Source organism: Anopheles moucheti, chromosome 2 (assembly GCF_943734755.1).
Source record: "Anopheles moucheti chromosome 2, idAnoMoucSN_F20_07, whole genome shotgun sequence".
Classification (NCBI taxonomy): domain Eukaryota; kingdom Metazoa; phylum Arthropoda; class Insecta; order Diptera; family Culicidae; genus Anopheles; species Anopheles moucheti.
This window is the reverse complement of record NC_069140.1, coordinates 76,947,177-76,970,395: the sequence shown is the minus strand read 5'-3', so window position 1 is coordinate 76,970,395 and position 23,219 is coordinate 76,947,177. Positions and strand designations below refer to the sequence as shown.

The 23,219-nt window shown below is 44.8% G+C and overlaps 3 protein-coding genes across 6 annotated transcripts; 1 reads left to right on the top strand and 2 right to left on the bottom strand.

The window, feature by feature from the left end:
* Positions 1–3,547: 3,547 nt before the first annotated feature.
* LOC128310587 (AP-1 complex subunit mu-1) lies at positions 3,548–5,996 on the bottom strand. The gene is made up of 4 exons (XM_053047268.1): positions 5,863–5,996; positions 4,496–5,579; positions 4,299–4,424; positions 3,548–4,232 (listed from the first exon to the last, which is right to left on the bottom strand). The coding sequence occupies exons 2-4, from the start codon at positions 5,537–5,539 to the stop codon at positions 4,134–4,136; spliced, it is 1,269 nt and encodes a 422-aa protein (XP_052903228.1). The 5' UTR covers positions 5,540–5,579; positions 5,863–5,996; the 3' UTR covers positions 3,548–4,133.
* A 354-nt stretch (positions 5,997–6,350) lies between these two features.
* LOC128310781 (inactive selenide, water dikinase-like protein) lies at positions 6,351–8,053 on the top strand. The gene is made up of 3 exons (XM_053047500.1): positions 6,351–6,581; positions 6,671–7,034; positions 7,098–8,053. Exons 1-3 carry the CDS (start codon positions 6,401–6,403, stop codon positions 7,666–7,668), a joined length of 1,116 nt encoding a protein of 371 aa, XP_052903460.1. The 5' UTR covers positions 6,351–6,400; the 3' UTR covers positions 7,669–8,053.
* Positions 8,054–8,722: 669 nt separating this feature from the next.
* Positions 8,723–23,178, bottom strand: LOC128297141 (copper-transporting ATPase 1). 4 transcript variants are annotated; one of them, XM_053032711.1, is made up of 6 exons: positions 22,708–23,178; positions 22,503–22,587; positions 10,922–14,186; positions 10,705–10,854; positions 10,392–10,621; positions 8,723–9,376 (listed from the first exon to the last, which is right to left on the bottom strand). In XM_053032711.1, exons 1-6 carry the CDS (start codon positions 22,742–22,744, stop codon positions 9,241–9,243), a joined length of 3,903 nt encoding a protein of 1,300 aa, XP_052888671.1. In that variant the 5' UTR covers positions 22,745–23,178; the 3' UTR covers positions 8,723–9,240. The 4 variants fall into 4 exon arrangements, with proteins under 4 accessions (XP_052888671.1, XP_052888674.1, XP_052888673.1 ...); XM_053032715.1 differs by lacking the exon at positions 8,723–9,376 and adding an exon at positions 9,451–10,169; XM_053032714.1 differs by lacking the exons at positions 22,503–22,587; positions 22,708–23,178 and adding an exon at positions 17,038–17,122.
* Between the last annotated feature and the right edge of the window lie 41 nt (positions 23,179–23,219).

Here is a 23,219-nt window from a genome sequence, read left to right as displayed (position 1 = left end):
GTGGTGACTGTTTGCGAAACGTTCCGGCTCCCTTTCTTGTTTGAGTTTTGGGGGTCTTTGTTGTACATTCGTTTGGTGCATTGTGTCCGTTTGCGCTGTACCTTTTTTTGTCCTCCCCGCCTCGGAAAAACGCTTCCTTCCAACGGTGTTTTTGTTCGGTTTTCTGGTTACTCGTTAAAAGTTTGGATTTTCCCTTTCGAATCGATCGTTTTCTTTTCACACTCGCCGGTGTGCAACCATTTGCTGGTTTTAGCAGTGCAGCTCTTCGTCCCACTCACGCACACTAGCGGCACGGCGGGGAAGAAAGACACTGTGACACAAAAACAAACCCACAAACTACAAGAAAAGTTCAATGAACATCCAATGACTTTCCACGCTTGTAAATCTGTTTATCGCTATCATCGAACAACTCCATCTCGGGTGCCCTCCACAACCCAGTCACATAAACTGCTCGTTCCTCAAAAACTACCGAGGAAAACCCACCAGAAACACGCCCTCCAGAAGACGCGGCTCGCAACACGATCGCTTGTCTAATGCGTTTCTCAAACGCATGGAAAACACGAACGAAGAATAAATTGCCCCTTCTGATTTTCCCCGAAAAAGAAAACACCGCCACCATTTTATTTATTGAGCACTTCCGGGCAAAACGCATTAAGCCACGGCAAACGATCGTGCACCCGACAGCGCCCAATATTTAGGGACACATTTGCATGCAAAAACCCTTCCACCCGTTTGCGTTGAATATGCATGAGCAGGTGGGGTTGTGGTGTTGTATCCATTGCCGAGATGCACCCACAGCGGAACTGCTTTCGCCTGCACTCGAAAGCTCTCGGAATAATTCAATAATTTATGCATATTAAAACGACATATTACGCGATTCTAAGATTGCCGAACGGTGCTACTAACCGCCGATGCAGCACACCCGCAGGCACGGTCGGTTCGTCGGTTTAGACACGCTTAGTCAACCCGAGCGCCCGTTCCAAGACGCGCACACGATATTGTCTCGTGGTTTATAATGGCCGCGTATGAATACGATGATGATGATGCTGCTACAGCGCTTAATGCACTGCTTCGAACCCGATCTCGCATCGCAATTCAATATCGAAACGAAGCAACCCTAACGCCATCGCGTTGCGGTCGTCATCGGATTCGGAGCGCGCTTTCCACTGAACGACAGCTTTGCGAGTAATTATAACCATCCACTAAAATGGCTTTCAATAGTGGCACGATGCAAACACATACGACACTCAGAGTTCCCGGTAGCGTTCCCCCAACGGAATATGGATAATTTACTTTCCTCACGCACACACACACACTTAGTAATCGTGCAGGTACACTGACAGTTTGCCATCCGTCCGGAGCTTCAATTCCATTGAAGTGTGTGTTTAACGATCCGTATTAAATAAATTAAGCTGAAAGCCGTCTTCCAGGTGCTATTCAATTTTGGAAACACGTTAATAATACGTGCTTCAGGGTGCATCATTCAACAGCATCCTCTTAGCTTCTGATTGGACATAATTATAAACCGTTACATTCAAGTTTGCACCTCTGTTCTTCTGCTATGTGAAATATGTATGTGTCAAGTAGATTTGTTAAAGATGAATAATTGCGTTGCGCTTTGAATTCTACTTACTTATCAGGTGCTATAACTGGTGCTGCAGAAGTAATCTTAACCTAGCAAGCGCCAAACGCATCACTCCATCTCAATATGGGGAGCTCACACCTCCTCTGTCTATGTGGACGTCCTTAAAGTACTTCATGGGCAGGGTTGTTCGGTGTCAATCTCATGATGTGACCAACCCACCGGAGCCTGGCGAGTCTTATCGACTGCTCTTCCCCTTAAAAAATGAGATCACCTTTATGTACTCCGTCAGAATTCAGCATCGAATTTGCTAGCAGAACCCCCGAAGGAGTTGCCATCAATTATGGTTTTGCCTCGTTTATCTCCAATTGGAGGTTTTACATCGCCTGCTCAATCCTTTGCTAAGCATCCGCTACGTAGGAAAGCCGTAAACCAACGATGTCTATCAGCGCAATGCCTGGAAGTGGATTGACTTATATAAGCTAGTCCTCGATCACTTCTTCTTCTTTTTCTTGGCCCGCTCACAGTTGAGCACGTCGTGCTGACATGGCCAGGTCACCAATCCGTTTCCAGGAAACTCGGTCCAAGGCTGCATTCCTCCACCCCCGGCTGCACCCGATCTCCGACAAGTCTTGATCCAGCCAACGAACTCGCTGCGCTCCTCTGCGCCTCGTGCCGAACGGGTCACTGGCGAGCACCTTCCTGATGGGGCATGAGTCCGGCATCCTCATCACGTGCCCCAGCCATCGTATCCTTCCGGCCTTTGCCATCGTTAGGATGTCTTAAGAAAAATACCGCCAAAGATAGTCCGTAGCACCCGCCGCTCGAAAATGGCGAGAGCGTTAGCGTCCTCCGCCCGTATTGTCCATGACTCATGGCCATAGAGGACTACCGGACGTATCAGTGTGCGGTATATCGTGCATTTCGTGTGTTGCTGGAGCCTTCTGGATCGCAGGAGTTTGTGGAGCCCGTAGTATGCACGATTTCCCTGAACAATGCGCCTTCGGATTCCGCTTTCCTCGATCACCTACGTATCGCGGATGGCCATCTCTAGCACTAGGTTGAAGAGTAGACAAACTAACACATCCCTTTAGCGCAGACCCTTGGTGGAATCAAAGGGCCCTGTAAGTTTTCCATCCATCATCCCCTGGCATGTGACGTTGGATATTATCAGTCGTACTAGCATGATTCGAAGTTCGCTCACAATTTCAAAAAAGGCAATGAATTTGAATTCCATTTTGAAATCCTCTGTGATAGTGTCCAACTATTTTTTCTACGAATGAAAACGAAATCAATATAATAATATTCAAGAGAAATAAATTTAAAGAGATTATTTTCGATAGAATAGCCACCAAGCCGTATCCACTTATTTTTACCACATAGCCAGATAGTCAGTAATAGCTACGAAGGAATGGTCCGGATGGGATTTTTCCTCAGTCCTGTCGTGTGAAAACCAGCGCGACTACTAATACATCAGCGAACCTCGCCTACTTTTAAAGAAGCTTTTTGATTATTTTTTTTCGTAATAAAAAAGCTCATGTTATATTTCATGAACACGTTCAGCGCCCCCCCAATAGATGCCAATATTTACTGCCTGGCCGTATCACCTAAAAATGGGCGATATGCTATACAAACATCCAAGTATGCTTTGACAGCAGCCACACGGCAATTAATATGATTTTTGACATGGCGCTGAACGTATTAAAAAAAAATTATGATGAACCTTCGGCGATGGAGACGCCTGGTGATTAAACAACACTCGGTGTTGTTCTTGAAGCAACGTTATCTTTGAAGCACCGTTATCTAGCATTAGGCGGTTAACGCCTAACGAAATTGAATGGAATCATATGAAATACACGTTATAAGGACACTTTACGGCGAATTAACTAGTTTAACAAGCCATTATGGCCTAAATACAATTCATTATTGGTATGTATTTTTCTTTCCTCCCGAAAACCTTTCATTGGCTTTAGACTTTACTTTATTACTGTATTCTTGCTACATGTTTCGTTTTACAGGATGGTGGTTAACGTTAGGCATAAAACTTAAATTTTCTCAAACAATCTTGAAATCCCGCACGAAAGAATAGAATAAACAATTTTGACTAAAACAGGACAGTTCCAAAACGAAAGTACAAAAATTGATAGAAATAAAAAAAAATCGCCCTAAATGCTTCTTCGGACATTTTAAAACATGGAACGAACTTGCAACTGTGCAAAAAGAAAAGCAAATGAATTACTAAAAGTAGGAAGATTGAGACTTTCGCTAGGAGTGTTTCTTCCACCGAAGCTGCTCATCATACTCTCGCGCTAACCGTGAAGCACGGCCACACCTTGTGTAATAATACTGCATACCGCAAATTAAAAACGACAGAAAAAAAAACAATCTGGTTCGATCAACCGATGAAGATGATAATGGATAGTGCTCACTTTCAGGGCATCTTTCTAGCAAACGGAATCGTACACGTACATGGTGCAGGATGATGTTTAGGGAAGGGAAATGGAGGGCGGGAAACTTAACAATTATTCTTCGATAGGCACCGTCTCGTACTCTAGTTCGTTCTCAGCTGATAGTCACCGTTCTGGGTGATGTATCGCACCCAGGGCAGGGCTTGGTATCCACTTTTTTCGATAATTTTTAAATATCGAACCTAAAATCAATGATCGATTCGTGATAAAGAGTTTGGGATACATGGTTGATTGCTCCTCGAACTTACCTGAATGCCGGACGTGGTGAAGTAGGGAATTTCAAACTTCACCTGAATCGGAGGTTTTCCCTCACTGTCTTCGCACTCCACGCTGGGCAGACCAAAGTGGGCACGCATTAGATATTCCTTGCCACCCTGCAACATACAACAACAAAAAATCATTATAAAAGCCAGTCCAACTTAATGCCTTCCGCATGTCTACTCACCGGGAATGATTTAATTGTCCATGTAATGGCATTCTGCTCCGGTGCGTACTTTACGCTACCGATGGTGGTTTTGAATTTGGGTGAATCGGCATCGGCCGGCACCGGAATGACAATTTCCACGTTGTTCGCCGTCGATCGACGCTTGAACTGCGACTTTGCCTTGATCATGTACTCCACGCGACTGTGCGCGTGACGCTCGATGACGGACTCGATCCAAATCAGCGGCTTCACGTGCGTGTTTAACCGATACGACATCAGCTCAAACTCTCCGTCCGGTGGAATGAACGAAATCGTACGATCGTTCTCGAACCGCGACAGACGTACACACTGGTGGAACTTCACATCCTCCAACTCGACGGATTTTGACTTGCCCCGGCCCGTGCTCTCGAACAGCACCTTATCGTTCAGGCCGAGGCGCAGCTCCGGCATACCGGACAGGTAGACACGCATTTTGATCGCTCCGACAATTTCGCTTCTCAGCACATTACCGTTCGCGTTCGCCAGCAGATTGACGCTTTCGATCACATCCAGAAACACCTCGTTCTTGCGGTATTTAATGCCCTCCGAGCGCCACGATACCGCGTTCGTAACCGCCATCGGAATCCGTGGCTGTATTTCCAGCTTGTGGCCTTCCTGCGTAATGTACTCCTGCAATATTTTGCTGTCCGTCGTCTGCGGATACCCGAAGTCAATCAGCTCATCCAACAGCTCGTAAATCACCACGAAATTATCCCGTATGCTTTCCTCTTCCAGCTCCTTAAAGTACTCGGTAAACACCTGGACCACCTTGTGAAGAAAGACAAATACCAGCGCAATGTTGGCATTGCTTCGGGTGACCGAAACCAGGTACAGGTTGTTCGTCTTCACGTACGCGAACGTACATTCCGGCGTCTGGAGGATCGGTGTAATAAGCCCTTCTTCTTCCTTCTCCATCAACAGCGGCATAAACTTATCGATCACGCCCATATCGATATGGCCGCGATAGTTGCGCGATATCAACACCTTTCCCTTTGCGTCGAGAATAAAAATTGCCGACGAAGACATTTTGCCCAACTTTGTTCACGCTGCCAAATCGGTAATGAACCTGAAAAGTGATAATAGCATATTAGGTGCTTATGTTTACGCTTCCACGCCCCTGCGTAGGACGTTTATGTTTTTGTCGCTTTGTTCCACTTCTATTGAGTAGCGTTTTCGAGTTAGGCTCCTCGAACGAAACCGCTCAGAAAATATCGCAATACGTGCTTATCATAACCAGATAACCCGATTTTCACGGTATCATCTGCTAAAGGGTCCATGTAATAGAATTGTTTTCGTACGCACAGTCAACCGAAAACACCACTCAACTTCCATTGCAACACCGCCCTTACCTGACGATATATCGACGATTCCACCTGTTGTCCGAAGGTCTGTGTATCTATTCGCAGATAATTGTACGGTATAGCTTTCCTAAAACATTCGTAATTTCCGATTTTTCAGCATTATTGACCAACCAGAAATCCAGTCATCAATTTTCTTTTATTGACACGATTTGGCTGTCATTTTGACAGTTCGTGCAACACGCGCGTCCCTGGTGGAATTCAACTGAACTAGGGTGGTGAATAAAAATTACCAGCGAAAAACAAATGGAACTCGAGCACAAAAAATGCTGTGCGGTGCCTCGTACTTAATTTTAACTTTTAAATCGTTATTAATTCTTTGCAAATTGATTGTTATTAAAACCTTTTTATCTACTATAACTAATAGAACACTCCCTCAAATGTTATCAAGTTTCGAAAATATTTCCCCACGTTGAAACGTCAAACACCATGGCCCGATATTGAAAACCACCTGTAAATCAGCTGTTTTCTATTTGGTTCGGTACGGTGCGGTTAATTCTATTGCGTCTTACAAACGGTCCGTTCAACAATGTTCAGACCGGAAAGTCACGGGCTTAGTCCGGACTTCCGGCTAACAAAGTTCTCTACTCTCCGAGGGTGAGGTTCGAAAGTTCCTCAAGACGTCCTAAACCGACTTCTTGCAGGAGTGTACGCAGAACAATTAGGTGATAAGGATGTGAAGGAGAAGAACGTTCCGGAGGACGGTGTTGGTAAGTCTCTTATCAGAATTAATCTAGAAAACATAATTTTAATGAACATATTGAACATATCACATGTTCAACACATGAACATATCACAGGAATAGGATTGGATTCATCTGTAATAGCGCTCAAACATGACCTCTTTTTGGTACAATCGGTCGATTTCTTCTACCCACTTATCGACGATCCGTTCATGCTGGGAAAGATTGCGCTGGCCAATGTGGTCAGCGACGTGTTTGCCGTTGGTGCGACGGAAATCGATCAAATAAAACTGATCGTTACCGCCCCGACCGAGTTCACCGAAAAGGAGCGGGAGGTGGTAGTACCAATGGTGATGAAAGGATTTTTGGAAGCTGCCAAGGAATGCAAAGCACCGGTCAAGATTGGCAGTATTGCGGAAAACCCTTGGTGCATTATTGGCGGTGCTGCTTCGGCTGTCTGTCATCGGTCGGAACTGATAATGTACGTGATAAGATAATGACTCAAACAGCGGTGAAACATAATTGCCATGTTGTTCATTTTTAGGCCATACAATGCAACAGAAGGGGATGCGATCGTTTTAACCAAACCGCTCGGAACACAGTTGGCCACGAATGCTTATATCTGGATGAACGAAAAGTCTGAAAACTGGACTCGACTACAGGAACGGTTCAGTGTGGCCGATATTGAAGAAACGTACCGTATCGCATTAGAGTCGATGGCACGGCTTAACAAAACGGGAGCGGAATTAATGCGCAAACACAACGCACACGCAGCCACAGACGTCACGGGGTTCGGCATCTACGGACATGCAGAAAACTTGGCATCGTTCCAGAAAGCCGAAGTAGATTTCCATCTCAACACACTGCCCATCATCAAGAACGTGCGAGAAATAGCAGAAATTCTCGGCCGTAGCACAAAACTACTGGCTGGTAAAGCGGTAGAAACGAGCGGAGGGTTGCTAATATGTTTGCCAAGCACGAACGCGGCAGCATTCTGTGAGGAGTACAAACATTGTACCGCACACGAGGCGTGGATTGTGGGGTGTGTTGCAAAAGGGAACAGAGGTGTACAGATGAGTCCAAATCTTAAGATTCTAACCGTGGAAGAATCGTAATATCAAACGGACCACAATGAACGAGCAGATGGCATCAAGTGTATGAAACGAATTTCGGAAAGGCTGCAAATGCTGGGAAATTTGTGGAAGTTTTCTTGAACCATCAGCCACGAAAGTTGTGTTCTGATTGATTGCGATAAACCTTTTCGAACGAGTGATTTTATAAATGTATCATATTACATCCGTTAAGGATAAAACTCTATATTTTGATGCTTTGATAATTCGGTGATTGTCGGTTAACCCACTAGAAACAGATTAGGAATTTAGTGTTCTATTCTGGCAAATTGTACTTGTGGAAAATGTCCAGCCTGTATTTGCATTTGTAAACTGGTACAACATCAAGAACTAAATATGGAAAGGAATAAAATTCCTAGTTTATTGTAACGATTAATTTCCTATGCACTGTTTACGTGCATTGAAATCTTTCATCCCGCAAGCCCACGTGTTCGAAGGATCTCAATCCAACCCTGACGCGAATTGGATGCAATGCTCGAATGCAACTTATTGCACGTACAACTTCAGGGACGGTTTTCGTCCTTTTTGTCCAACCCTGATTTATTTCAAGATTTGTCCTTCAAAAAACGCTCGATCGTTTCAAGGAAGTATCGCGCCATTCTGATTTTGAGTCTAACTCTCATGCCCAATCATTTTTCCCTGATCGGTGAGCTATTTATCCTTTATTATTCAGCATCCTTACTATGTGCAATGAGTAGAACTACGCGCAACTAGCGCATGTTTATCCAAGAGTTCTAAGCACCGAAAAGCATATATTGTTACTATCTTCGATTGTACGACGGTAAGTATCTACGCTCTTTAAAAAAAACCTTATGTATGAATTGGGTTCTAGGTCCTATTGATAATTACATTCTAGTTAGAAAGATTTACTTCAATCCTATACGAGTTGTTAGTATTCTAGTGTAGCCTTCTAACAGAAATCAATTCTCCTTCATTTGTTTTATTTTATGTTTTAGCAATCCCACCCTTAACTAAATCTACACTGCTGAACTGAATGCTGTTCGGATGAATGCAGCAGTAAATATGCAGTATCTACAAAACGTAGTATATATTTTATTTACAAGTCTTTTGGTAAAAGGCGTATATGTCTGTGTGTAAAACAAACAACAAAAGTTCACTTTGCCGAACTGGTACGGGGGCGTTTGCAGCAGGTATAAGTACAGCACGAGTACTGGTAATAACTCTATGAAAACACATTCAAAACTGGTCCATTTGTGCTTCCCACTTTCTAGACAAACAAAAACAACAATGCGTATATCACATGCAACCCTAATAGAACAGAAAAAAAAGATATTTTTTTCAAACCACAAAATCAAACTGGTAAAAGAAAGTTGAAACTGAAAATGGTTACTCAAAGCAGATCCAGAGATGCGGGAAAGAAACAACACGTGCCCAACCAATGGGGAGGGAATCGGGTGTATGGCTGCACTTGGCAACGGAGTAACGAAAAAAAAACACATAAGAAATATTCCGCAGCGAAGAATCACTAAAAACATTCCCTGGGCACGCACTGCTCCTTTACCCTGCCGGTACAATGTTGTGACGGAATCGTTCGTTCTATAGCTTCTGAAGCTCTGTTGCGTCTTTGTAAATGCTTGCGTTCGATGTTTTGATGATATCGACCGAAAATTCATCATCGTCCAGTGTCGCCAGCAGTCCGTCCTCCTTCGAGTCTTTGCCCCGGCCGAACAACCTGCGTTGCGTTGGAAAAGAAAATGGTACAAAATGCAATTGATTTTTGTTTTTTCCTTCTTCTTCTTCAAACCGCACAACAACCACACACACATTTGTACAATCCGAGTCTGTTAAAGATTCACCGTTGAGAACTTAATAGATAAACCTATTTAATAAAACAAAATAACAACAGAATGGAAGTTTTACCGCATTTTATCAAGCCACCGGTTGATCAATCAATCTCCTCTAACATGGCAGTGTGCGGGCTTTATGTGTCTCACTCTGTGTGATCGTTTATGGCCAATCGTTTTATTACAATAGCATAATGATAAAGAATGTCTAAGAAAAAAATGTTTAAACCGATAGAACAATCCCAAGTTATTAACAAAACAACAACATTCCGGAATATTAATATAAAAGTAAGTAACGAAAATTAGGCGACGCTTTTAGCAGGCACGTTCTAATAAGTGGAACAACGGTCATATAGTGTCGAACTAATTAATGGTATGTGTGATCCTTCTACTAGAAAAAAACGTAACTTCCTAGCTGAAGCCCTTAAAGCACCATGCAACGCAAAGGATATTATCGTTTAGGCTCTTTCGTAATAAAGTGCACGCGTAATACGAGACAGCGAAGGATAAATTAGAAAACAATGCAATGATCAATAACCCAGCGTTATCCCGACTGTGCGTTTTTGATAGATCACATGCGTACGATCGTGCGTTAGTGAAGACAAAAGGGTGCATTAATATGAGTTAGTGGTGGTACAGGCAGTTAGGGTGTGTTAGGTGTTAACGGGTGCTCTAAGAAAGCTGAAAACAAAAATAGAAAATAATCATTTGTTAAACAAAATCTCAAATAAAAAACTGACAAAACCCCATTCAATGATTACGGGCCGTAAAGGTGAAAAGGTGATGTTGTGGTTAGTGTGTCATTATTCCCTTCCCATTCGTTCCCTCGCACGAAGGAGGTGAGTGGATGAAATCTGTGCATTGTCATGATGTGTATGTAAGTCCGGCTGCGCTTTTGCTTACTTGGCCAGTGTGGAGCTGGTTGAGCGTGCCAAATTTGGGCGCGGTATATCGTCGAGACCGCGGTGCACGGAAATCGCGTCCGGATCGAGGAAGGCACCGGCTTCCGTTAACTCTGCGTACTCCGGTGTTTGTAGCGAGGCCTGCGTCGGTTTCTTATACAGCTTGATCATGAGTGAGGAGCACACCACCGAAACGGAACTTGCTGCCATGGCCGCCGATGCCATCCAAGGCTAAACGAGCAAGAACGTACAACGAAATCAGTAACTTCTTTGGCATTTGGTTAGAATTTTGACAAACGAATCGCGAAAACTACCTCGAGCGTAAATCCGAACGGTGTAAATATGCCAGCGGCCAATGGAATGCCCAGCAGATTATACATACTGGCGAAGAGGAAGTTCATGTGTATCTTGCGCACCGTCTTCCGGGACAGATCCAAACAGGCCACCACATCAAGCAGATCATTCTGAATAAGGAGGAACAAATATTATCAAATTTCACGTTTCATCACGTTACTCAAAGTTCTTGCTCACCCGCATTAATACAACATCCGCGGCTTCGGCCGCTACATCCGTACCGGAGGCAATCGCGATACCCACATCGGCCTGCGCCAATGCTGGACTATCGTTCACGCCGTCACCGACCATCGCTACCCGCACGCCCATTTCCTGTATCCGCTGGATTTTGGCCACCTTGTGTGATGGCAGCACCTCCGCAAACACACGGTTTATGCCCACCTGGCGGGCTATACTGGCGGCCGTATTCTTATTATCGCCCGTCAGCAGTATCACCTCGATGCCCATCCGCTTCAGCGTATACACGGCCAGGTGCGCTTCCGGTTTCACCATATCCGACACGGACAGCATGCAGATGAGCTGACCGTTGATTGCACACAGGATCGCCGTGTGGCCCATCTGTTCCTCCTCCGACATTCGGATGTTCACCTCGGGTGGCACCACAATGGCGTTCCGTGCCATCCACTCACGGTTCCCGATCAGCACGTTGTACTCGTTTACATCGGCGAACGCCTCCGATGAACCACTGTCGGAAGCTGGCCCTTCGCCGATCGGTTCCAGGTGCAACAGTTGCTGCAATTCGATCGTATTCTTTTGCGATGCACTCAGCTGCGGTATCAGTTCCTCCACGGTGGCACCGTGCATCGAGATTGATTGCTGTTGGTCGCTGCGGTATGAGTTCTGATAGTTACGGATACGTTCCGACTGTTGCACACGCTTCAGCGTATCATCTACGCTCGAAATGACGCACCGAATGCCACACCCGGGCACGGCCGAAAAGTTACTGCACTTGCCAAACACATCTACTTCGAACGCTTCCTTTACGTACTTCACGATCGCGGTTGCGATTGGATGCTCACTGTTGGCTTCGGCCGCACCGACGATGGTGAGAGCGCGCGCGAGCGAACAGACGGCCGGTCGCACCAGCATACAGATGCGCGACGTCATGGGCATACCGTGCGTGATCGTACCCGTCTTATCGAACACGATCGTCTTCACCTTGTGGGCGTTCTCTAGCGGACCAGCACCCTTCACCAGAATGCCATGCAAGGCACCAACACCGGTCGACACCATGACCGCCGTCGGTGTGGCAAGCCCCAGCGCACACGGACAAGCGATGGCAAGCACACTCAGCGCACACCGGAACGCATAGCTGATGATTATTTCCGACGGCGTTAGGCCTTCCTTATCGCGATCGCTTGCCGGTATGTGCGCAATGTCGATATATCCCGATATAATCCAACCGAGCAGCGTTACCACCGACACGGTCACAACGAACGGCACAAAATAGCCCGCTATCCTGTCCGCCAGCTGCTGTATTGGAGCTTTCGACGTTTGTGCCTCCTCTACCAGCTTGACGATCTGTGCAAGGGTCGTGTGCTCGCCGGTGTGCGTTGCCTGCATTAGCAGCAGCCCGTTCTGATTGATCGAACCGCCAATCACGACCGCACCCTTACGCTTCGGCACCGGCATCGATTCGCCCGTGATGAGACTTTCGTCACAGGTCGAGTTACCGCACAGCACTTTCCCATCGACCGGAACTTTGCTGCCCGGCACCACCTTCAAAATGTCTCCCCGCTGTACCAGATCGACCGAGATGGTTTTCTCCGTCAGCACGGCGTAGTCCGTCCCGAGCGTTACCAGCGTGGCCTCGGTCGCCTTCAGTGACAGTAGCTTCGACAGCGCTTCGGACGTTTTACCCTTAGCAATGTGTTCCATCCACCGTCCGAGGGAGATGAAAATGAACAGCATTGGCGGTGTGTCGAAGAAGGTAAGCGGTGAGGTACGCTGCTCCAGTACCATCGCAGCAACGAGCACACCGACCGAGTACAGATAGCTGACCGTCGTGGCCATCGTGATCAGTACGTCCATATTGCTCGCGCCATGTTTCACCGCCCGGTACGCTTGAATGTAAAAATGCCACCCGCCAAAGAACTGTACCGGGGTCGAGAGTGCAAACATGATTAAGTTCTCCAGCGAAAGCCCCGGCAACACGCAGCACATCTCCTCGTGGCTATGCTCGTGCATCAGCACCATAAAGTAAGCCATCGCCACCATGCACGGGCCGCCGAATGCGAGCGAAACCAGAAACGCGTTGCGCCATTTGCGAATTTCCTCCCTGTGCTCCAGATAGCTGTGGGCCATTTTATCCTTGCCCGAGAGCACTCGTGCCGCAAAGCCGAGGTTCTCGATGGCTTCACATATTGTGCGGGCTCCGGTGCGTTCGTTGTTGAAGGTGAATCGGCCACGTTTAAGCGTGAGAGCTACGGACGCTTGTAACACGCCCGGTATCTTGAGTGCCGTCTGTTCGATTTTCGCCACACAAGACCCGCAGGTCATGCCGAGAATTTCGATCTCAACGTCCGTTTCACCCGTACCCGGTTCCTCGAGCACTTCCGTGGGGAAGCCGAGCTCGGAGATGGATTTTGCGATGTCGGAAGGCGACGTCAATCGTTCGTCATATTTCACCTCCGCTTTCGCTGCTAGCAGTGCTATTAAAATCGACTCAACGCCGTATATTTTTCGACAGTGTTTCTCTATCGCCGATACGCAGCTTGCGCAGGTCATACCCTGCACGTGCAGAAAACATCGTCTGAGTTGCGCTGCTTCGTCTTCCTTCTTTTTGGATGTTAAACTACCATTTCCTGCCACCAGTTGCTTCCCGTTGGTTTGTGGAGACGATCTTTGCGACCGTTGCTCGGTTTGGCTCTGTTCACCGGTAGCAACCTTCGCCTCGAACCCCATGTCGTCGATCTGTTCTGCGAGCTGTTCCGCCGTCGTTAACCTCCCATCATACTCCACCACACCGGCTCGTTCATCTAGCAGCACTCGTATGGAAATCACTCCCGGCCGATCTTTTATCGTACCTTCGATATTTCGCACACAAGACTGACACGTCATGCCTTCGATGTTAATGCGTGCCGTGCGTACATTCCCATTCGGGCCGACTGGTTCACTGTCGCTCTCGACGCCCTCGACGAGTATGGAACGCTTTGGTGCACCGGACGGAGACGTTCCCGGCTCTGTGTAGGTGCATTCGAACCCCATATCATCGATGTCCGCCGCTATCTGACTCGGATCGGTAAGCGATGGATCGTAATCGATGTAACCGGCATTTTCTGCCAACACTACGTTGATCTTTATCACACCGAGCTTGTTGCCAATCGTGCCTTCGATGTTACGCACGCACGACTGACAGGTCATTCCGATGATGGGTAATCGTACCGAAGCCACCGGTTGCTCCAGCAACCCTGTGGACTCTCCGTAGTCATCCATATTTTCCCTAAAACGAAAGAAAGCACAGTTAATAAAGGAGAACTAATAGGACGGGTCAGCTACGGAAATAATAAAAAATACATCTCAAGCCAACGGCCAGAAGTTGCTCACTGACAACTTCAACATTAGACACGGATTGTTCTGCAATACCCTGGGTGACACGATGGAGAACCCGATTGTCTTCAACATTAACGAGCATCAGCACGTACGAGTGAATGAAATCTCTGTCTCAATAACCGATAACGCTTACTTCCCTATCACCCGGTTCTGCAAATAACAAACTAACCGGCTGTGGGAGATAACGCGTACCACCACTCTACCACGGCCAAACCGTGAAGTGTCCGAAGGAACACAGTTGCTCATGTTTATCCACCCTAAAGACGCAATAAAGGTGTTCAGACGTCCGAAAAGTTCTGGAACTATGGTGCTAAATAATGCGGATTCGTCTTTTACCTGAACGTCTTTTACCACAACTTCCTCCACTCCGAAACATACCTCAAAAGTCGCTGTGTGTCAGCGGGCACGTAGAATTCCTTAGAGTCAAGTGACATGGTGATGACAAATTAGCACTCAAACAAATTAGTTATTTGTGATCAGTCGCGAAGACACTCTGTTGCAATTTGAATACAAAAAACACCGTCTGCTTGCCACTGGTCACTGGATACACTGAAGAAGTAATCCATCCAATAGCACATGGCACACCGGTTCTATACAAGCGACTACCGTGTCCCGTAACGCTAATGCAACTGATAGACATCGATCTCCGGAGTTGCTTCCGCTAAGAGACCAAAAACCCCTTATCAGCGTACCGTCCTACATATCGTGCTTATCGCTAGCACTGTGTGCTGCTCCAAACTAAGCTACCTGGGGTGTGGAGGGGGGAGAATGGGATACCTTTTTTTAGGTTTGCCAATGTTACCCACCCTATATTGTACAATGTTGCATGCATTGATAGGGCGAACTAGAACAATGCAATTGCATTGCTGTGTGCATTATTTCTTATCTTCGCACGCTTTAAATTGAATGTCAAACTTAAAACTTCAATAACTATTAGATCAACCGTTTGGCAAAACATTTTTACAGTGCTAGCCAAAATAAAGTGCACATTATAGTATTTTCCAAAATTTCTCTCACCTGTGGGGATCACATCGGAGTAATCATTGTGCAACATTTTTTTATATCTGCTTTTGTTTCATATTATTTTAAAGTGACAATAACATGATACTGAAAACCTAGGCGGTTTGAAGCTCATAGAAAATAAAAACAATTTCCATTATAAAACTACAATGACAAAATAGAGTGTCTACTTCAAAAAACGATAGAACAAATTGGTTTTTATTTGATTTGTAGCAATTTATTATTTGCTATGTTTTGACATTTTCAAATCAAAAGAATCGCAACCGGCATGCCATGGCGTATTGGAACACGTCGTTGTATTTGCCTCAACTTTAATAATGTAAACCACTGAATTTTCGCAAACATCTGGATTGTTTGTCCAGAAATTGATCTTTTGTGCTGTGGAGGACAGGAAATGTTACAAGTTTTAAGTAGAAAGTATTATACAGGCAAGCCAACAGCTGAGAAAATCTTTCTTTAAGGAAAAGCGAACGTGAAAAAGGTGAATCACTCAAGCAAAAATTGGAAGCGCGATACGGAAGCAACATTGGATACCAATGGCATGCTCCAAGTCAGGGAGAACTCAGTGGTTAATAATGCCAACGATATCCAAACACCCTGAAGTTTCCAATTTCTGATCGAAACAGTTCTAAAATAGCAATGTTCAGCGAAGTAAACAAGATCAACCGGTTTAAGGCTACTGAGGAGCATACTGATAAACATATGGAAGGAAAAGTTATAGTCGGGGGAGTGTTTATTATGGAGAGGAGTTGTAAACCTCATCAAAATCGGAGGAATAATGAGAACAGCAATCATTGCTTCATACATTCTGTACGAAATCATCCCGTTGAGGGTTTGATAATTTAGACTGGCCTTGAAGACTAGTTCGTATTTTATCCTAACAACGATCCTTAGCATAATGTCTACAAGTCCTTCTTCTTCCGAAGATTTTTCTGATCTTGAAGATAAAACAACTGGGAAGCTTCCACTATAAACAATTATTTGAAAACAAAAGATATTGCCGGTTGTTAAAATTATGAATTTATCCCCTACAACAACTAAAAACTTTAACTATTTGAAGAGTCTTCAATACATTTAATTGTCTCTTTTTCCAATTCATTGCTTCTAGGCTTTTGAGACGGATGTTTCACTCAAAAAATATCCAATAAACATTATGTCCATAATCCGGACGATCGGATTTTATCATCACGGTGAGAAAAAGCAACTATTGACCAATCGTGCGGCTGCAGCAACACTCTTCATCAGCATCATATTGTGCTACTTTGGCACTATTTTTCCCATGCTTTTTGCTCGTTTAACGGCTTGCAAAACTTCCACCCTGTAAACACCGTTGGCCACACTAAAAGTAGAAGAGAAGAAAAAAGACATACACCCCAACAGCGTCCACGAATATGAGGCGAAAAACGTGGAAAGTCAATCGGTGACTCCATACGCGGCGTTGCTCTCCCTCCCCACTCTTGATCGGTCAAATTTGGTCCACAGCGCGTTTGAGACGCAGCGGCGGACTGTTAGTTGCAGCAACAGTTTCCTCGCGACCTAACTGCACGCAAGCAAACCAATAGTCTGTGCCGTTGTTATTTCACTTCGGAAAGCAACCCCTGGAACGGAATCGGCAGGCATTGTTCCACTCTCGGTCGCGTTTGCTGACTGGTGTAACTAACTGAACACACATCATCGCTAGGGCGAAGTATTTGGATTTGGAAAGCCCCGTTCGCTCGTACCTGCTTGTACCGTACCCGTTATTCCACATTTTCACGAAGATTACTAGCTTTGTCGTTGATTACAACCGGAACTGGGAATGGCTGCTGGACGCGGCTTAACTTTTTAAACACTGGGACGTAACACTCCCTCGTTCTTGTGGTTGAACTACACCATTGCTAACGCTCCAAATGGATCCACACCTTGCCACAAGAGTCTTGCCGAAACTTGACGATCACGTCCGTCCTTGAAAGTGGCAAGATTTGAAAGTAATAAAGCGGGCCAGCAAAAACTGTCAAACGATCGTTCGTAACGAAGTACAAGATTAATGTGAATTCGTGGGCAGACAACAACCGCTAATCTTGGGCTTGAACGTTTCACGCAGCAGCGAAACATCGAAATCGCTAGAAACGATCACAACGCGCACTACCAAATGACTGAGCCACGGTCCGGCGAAGCTTTGTTCGCACTGGAGCTTTCACCCCTTCACCACACGAAAACTCAGGCTGGCCCGAGACTCAGCGCTGAGCCGGTTTACAATCGCTTCGGGAAGGGGTGGTTTGGGACACTAACACAAATACAACCTCGCACACATGTGTTCGGGGTGTGTTTTGATCATTCCGCGATATCTCGACCTTCTCCACATCGGAGTAAACAAATCTCCACATACCAATAGTACAACGCTCAACTCGTGTCGAGTTCCAACAGAACAACATCTGATGCATTGGTGGCGGTTCTCTCGTAGCACGATCAATGCAGAGCTTATGTTACTGTATTGGCAATGATTAATTAATCAGCTGAGACTTTTGATTGCACGAAGCTCGTAAGATAGACCAAACGAACGCAAACCAATTCTTATCAGCGGGTAACAATAAACAACTCAGCGAATATATCACGCGAAATCACGGAAAAATGCATAGCTATGATGCCACATAGAAGTGACGTCAGTAGTTTACTACTTTTGTGCATTGACCTACGATGTAGTCTGTATATTTTCCAAATAATACGAGATAATATAATTTGCAGAGTTTTCCTATCCTGTATATGTACTGTGACTCTTCTAAGCAATGCATTAAACAAGATCTTTTTAAAAGATCGCTTTTGGATCTTTCATTATAAAGTGTTTAAATATTGCAACAAAATTAATTAGATGTAGCAATGTAGTCAGTACACATGTTGTTATGAATTCTAGCCAGATCTAGCTCAGTTCTATGAATTTATTATTAAATGAGTCATTTCGCTTGCGTGTGCGTCGGTGGAGGTTATTCTACACATATTGCCAAAAAAGCATAAATTGTCAAAAATTGTTCAAAAATGTATATATACAATTCTGAAGATGCCTTTATGTTGTCAGTTTTTTTGCAACAATTTAAAACCCCCTTCAAACATTTGTTTTCCGTTAGGCGTCGTTGAATTTGTGACTTTTCCGAAAAAGTATTGTGTGTAAAAATATACCAAAATCTTATAAAAATTTGTTTTAGTTGTTATAGAAGCCTAAACCATCAATTATATTTATGTCTTCAATTTTTATCTTTTATTCACTATAAAAGATGCAAGTGATCGTATAGTATTGTCATGCACTGTGTGGAGTACTTCAAGTCTGCACACTACTGTAAAGCCGGTTTCTTGAATTCGCTCGGCTTATAATTAAACGTATACGGCCATTTGCGTTTATTTCCTTCCACATGCCGATCGAACTGGAGCATGCCGTGGTAGAAGGGTTTACCCTTACATAAGCCGAGAGTGGTGGGAAACTCCAAGGTTTCGTCAGTTGCGTAGTGATTTCGGTAGTCTCTGTGCCGGGAACTGTGCACTGGTAGTATGAAAACATTGTATACTGGTGATAATGAGCATTAAAAGAAACTATTATATTAAATTTTCAATAAATCTATAAGCGAAAAACTTCTTTTACTAAATATGTTAATGATATAAAAACAGAAGAACTGAAGAGCTGTCAATGCATTAAGATTAATTATTGAAGTACAAAGTAAATAAAGCTTAATAAGAGGATCGAAACGTTACATTAAGGTTTGTTGAAAATAGTTAAACAAGCATTAAATAGAACAGAATTAATAATACTCAACAATTAAGGACATGGAATAAGTACTCTGGGGATGGCATTGCAAAGATATCAACTTTCGTGGGCGCAATTCGCTAATAGTTCACATTAAACACACTCTCTTTAATGATGAAATAGAATTCTTCTCATACTATACTTCCAAATGAACTATTCAAACCCATCCTCCATTTAATAACGTTTCACGCTTCGTTAAAAACCACCTGTTGCATTGGGAAAATTGTTCGCACCTTCGTAGTAGCCACTAGCAATGCACATACACACACCTGTAGGAAAATCCGGAAAATATCGCATGCGCAAGGTAACATGATAACATCCAACATACATTAATCGTGACCGCCAGCGGGCAACAAGGGCAGACCATTCATTTGTAGTAACTATAGAGCAACCGTATGTCCATAAATGCAGTTCTGTCTTCTATTTACTCTACAGCTTAACAATTGACGTAGAGCTATGAGAGTTCTTGCCCAGAAGTGTATAAAAAAAGCCCTTACGTAGAAAACTTATGCATCTTGTTTCTAAGAAGTATTCAATTAAATAGTGAATCTTCAACTGTGGCAAGCCCTTTAAGATCCTATTCAAGATAATACCATTTGTAAGGATCTTAAACGCAAATAAGAGGTGGTTGTATACATCCCAACGTACCATAAGTTCTCTCAACGTCCTCGAAGATCAAGTAACCTCACTTATCTCTTCCAAGTTCTCTGGAGCACATAATATTGTTGGGGTATCAAAACAATATCTTTATAACCATACGACGTTGCTCCGCACGAACCATTTACAATCCTTCTTATTTGCGTCAGTATAATCGGTTGAAAATCACCGGGTGGAATTTCGTCACTAAACTCGTTTTTCCAAGCTCATTCATGTGCTCTTATCAGTGGCTGTGCCAGAATACTTGACCTACAGCATTTGCAGATGTTTCAACTTCTTTACGGGAGTGATTATGCCCGACATTCTGCTTCATATGTGTTCGATTCGGCATAAATGTCAAACCCGCGATCGTACATGATCTTTCACTCTACGTGTCCTTGCTTGTTGATCTTTAACCACACCACGGCAGGTAAAGGAAAACCACCGAGAGCACCCGTTAATGATGATTAAAGTGTGCGATTTCATAACCACTTGAAATTCGATCGCTCAAGAAGCTCTTCACGTAAGGTGGCATCCGGTCAACGGCAAGGATTGTGACATGTTGCACCACTCGAAAGGGATGAAGCTGGAGGAATGCACAGCAGCGTACCTTACTAAAACGGAAAACAGATAAAGTTTTATTCCATTACCCAGTCGTATCGCCGCCATTGTTGATAAGCAGTGCGTACTGAAAGCCGTCCCATGCACCGTTCCCACCGGCTTGTTGTGATGGTTTGTTGATATTCTTGAGGAAATTCATCTCATGTTTGTCTCCCGGTTGCAGCAGTACGCATACGACACACTTGCTAGCCTTGGCAACGAAAAACCGACTGCTAATTGCAGCTGGTTAGCGACACGATGCTATCTTTTCGCTGCGGTTTCCACTTTCACATCAGCCGGACCAGACCGGATCTGTTTAATACTGGCACAGGGATTACGTGTTGTTACATATTACTTTCACTAAGGTAAACACGTGTAGCGCATTAAATACAGCGATCACTCGAGTGCGAAACATACGAAACAGGCCTGTTTTAATCAAACGCACATGCCGATCTCACTCATTCGCACGCGCACATATACGCCCATCGGAAAGGATCCGCAGAAAGATCGTGCACACGTTCACAGCAACGTTCCGGAGCGAACTGCCGATGGTACATGGCTTTGAAAGTTTCTGGGCCGTAACTACTTGCCCAGTGTACTACAAACCCTTCCCAATCATCGGGAGCCTGTATTGGTTTTGGCGCCTCCAACAGTTTGATGGGAGCGCGAGAGACCGCACTTCGTTTAGATTAGTGGAACCGCGGACCGCGTTCAAATCGTGGCCTGTGTCGGTGTTTGTGGAAATTCCCTCGACTTGATAAACGCATCACACAACAACGCATGCGGCAAATGGCAAACGCACATGTAGCCAGTGTGCGGAACATGCGTTTGGCGCGTAATAGTCTTGGTGGTGGTTTAAATTGTTTACCGTTCGGCAGGTCGTTTGTTATTCGTTTCAAATGCTCAGTTTGTGATGGAAACACTAACAGGCATTCAATTTGGAACAATTTTTATATGAAAACGTAATGAATTTCTTATTGGCTGGATCGGGAATTAATCTTATGACGAATGACGTTGACATGACATTGACAGAGAATGGACTGAACAACCCAAGATTATTAAAATTTCACAAAAGTCTTAATAGTTCTAAAACGAATGTAGATTATAACATAGGAGATTTGTCCTCTATCTCCGATTCATAAAAACAGAATCCTTTTATGAAACAAATTGTCTTTAGCTCAATTGAAGCCTTCCACCTAAAAGGTCTTTATGGATTGGGTTGTCCGGTATCATTCTCATGACATAACCAGCCTACCAGCCTACATAACCAGTAGCAACTAAAAGGGGGGTTTCGTCAGTTTTGGACAAGGTCATGAGGCAGAGGCGTTTGTGAGTACCGGAACATTATTAGTTCAGGTTCGGTTGTCACGAAAGAAGTTTTGAGTAGAGAAGTTTCCTCAGACTGTAGACTGTAGAAAACCCGACAGCCATCGTACAGCAAACAATTGGGTCAGAATTGACCCAGACTTCTGTAATAGAAAATGTATCACCGCATGACTCAAAGCTCGAAATATCGTCCGTAATTATGCTGATTCATTGGTTAGCGTTGTAGCGCAAATATGCAGAACAGAACGCTTCCCTTTTGCTTCCATTATCAGTGTTTATCTAAAAAATCACATCCAAACAAAGCTTTTGTCAGTGACACTCCACTACTGGGTTCATTCAACTCCTTCGCTACCACCGTCAAATACCGACGAATGTGTGTGAACAGCACCCTCTATTGGCCGTGTGCTATTATATTGTGATAAGTAAATGATTTTCGACGACGCGATTGAACAATCAATCGGAACTGATAAGCGGAACGCCTAGTGATAGCTGGACTTCGTTCAATCATCACCAGCAGCCGCCCGCAGGTTGTCCAAAACCGTTTCCAACCCGTTCAAAGAACGGCCGGATGCGTTGCAACCATACCGATCGCGATCGTACGCATACGGTTGATTGCTGCACAATGGTGCAATTAAGCGTACGACGCGTCCATTTGTGGAGATCGTATGCCGTCCCGTTTGTGCCAATGCGTCATAATTGAATCTTAGTCAGCATGTTTTTTTTTTCTTTCGACGAGACTATGCGACAATATGTGTCCGCTTCTTCCAACGTCTCTTTGCCACGAGTTCACGATATGTGGGTCCCCTTTTTTAAGCGCCACACTTTTGTGCCAGTATGTATGGTACTACTTACACCGATTTACTGATCCGCTCGGAAATGTCCACATCGTGCGACGTGTTGTGGCTGTTCGAAGGCGATACTTCTTTGTTCGAGGTACCTAAAACGGGAAGAATATGAATCAAACGGGGCGTTGACTAAAGGCGACGATTCCATCTGTTGCATGCGTACTATCGCGCGCACTCATGGTTGACTGTTGGTTCTTGCTTGCTGAACGTACCGTCTTCTGATAACATTTTGTCCCCAGTGACCGACATTGCACCGATCAGCTACAACTCCTCTATGTTTGTTACCCTCCTTCTCCTGCGACCCAGCAGTGTGCCCTTTAATGTGCGCACAGGTGAAACATACGGACGAATGTAGTGGACGTATCCTCTTCACTTTATTACACAATCGCGGCGGGCACGCACCCGGCAACTCTGAACGCGCGGTCCTACTCACTGCTCAGTCGGGAGCTACGCACGCAATCTGTTTACTTCCTCTCAAGAGGCTACTGCGATTAGAATCATATGGCGTGCAGCTAAAGATACTTTTTCCACTAGTAAATGCATGCGAACTGTACGATAGTACGGAGTTATTGTTGAGCTATGAATAAAACGAACGCGAATTTCGTTCCGTAAAACATCACCTTTGTACGTAGGTGGAGAGGAAGTTCTAGGGCAAGTGCAGTCCTTTCATTGCGCTGAAATCCTCCGTCTTCGCACCACCTATTCACTTGACAGTCTGCTGCAC

What these genes read in the sequence shown, in the direction of transcription:
- LOC128297141 (XM_053032711.1), bottom strand. Translation starts at nt 22,744, where the DNA reads ATGTCGGTCACTGGGGACAAAATGTTATCAGAAGACG. An exon ending in GAGCGGATCAGTAAATCGGT is followed by an intron (nt 14,187 to 22,502) that starts GTAAGTAGTACC and finishes CTTTCGTTTTAG; the next exon opens with GGAAAATATGGATGACTACG. An exon ending in CGTTCGGATTTACGCTCGAG is followed by an intron (nt 10,622 to 10,704) that starts GTAGTTTTCGCG and finishes TTGCTCGTTTAG; the next exon opens with CCTTGGATGGCATCGGCGGC.
- LOC128310587 (XM_053047268.1), bottom strand. Translation starts at nt 5,539, where the DNA reads ATGTCTTCGTCGGCAATTTTTATTCTCGACGCAAAGGGAAAGGTGTTG. An exon ending in GGACAATTAAATCATTCCCG is followed by an intron (nt 4,425 to 4,495) that starts GTGAGTAGACAT and finishes TGTATGTTGCAG; the next exon opens with GGTGGCAAGGAATATCTAAT. An exon ending in TCACCACGTCCGGCATTCAG is followed by an intron (nt 4,233 to 4,298) that starts GTAAGTTCGAGG and finishes CATTGATTTTAG; the next exon opens with GTTCGATATTTAAAAATTAT.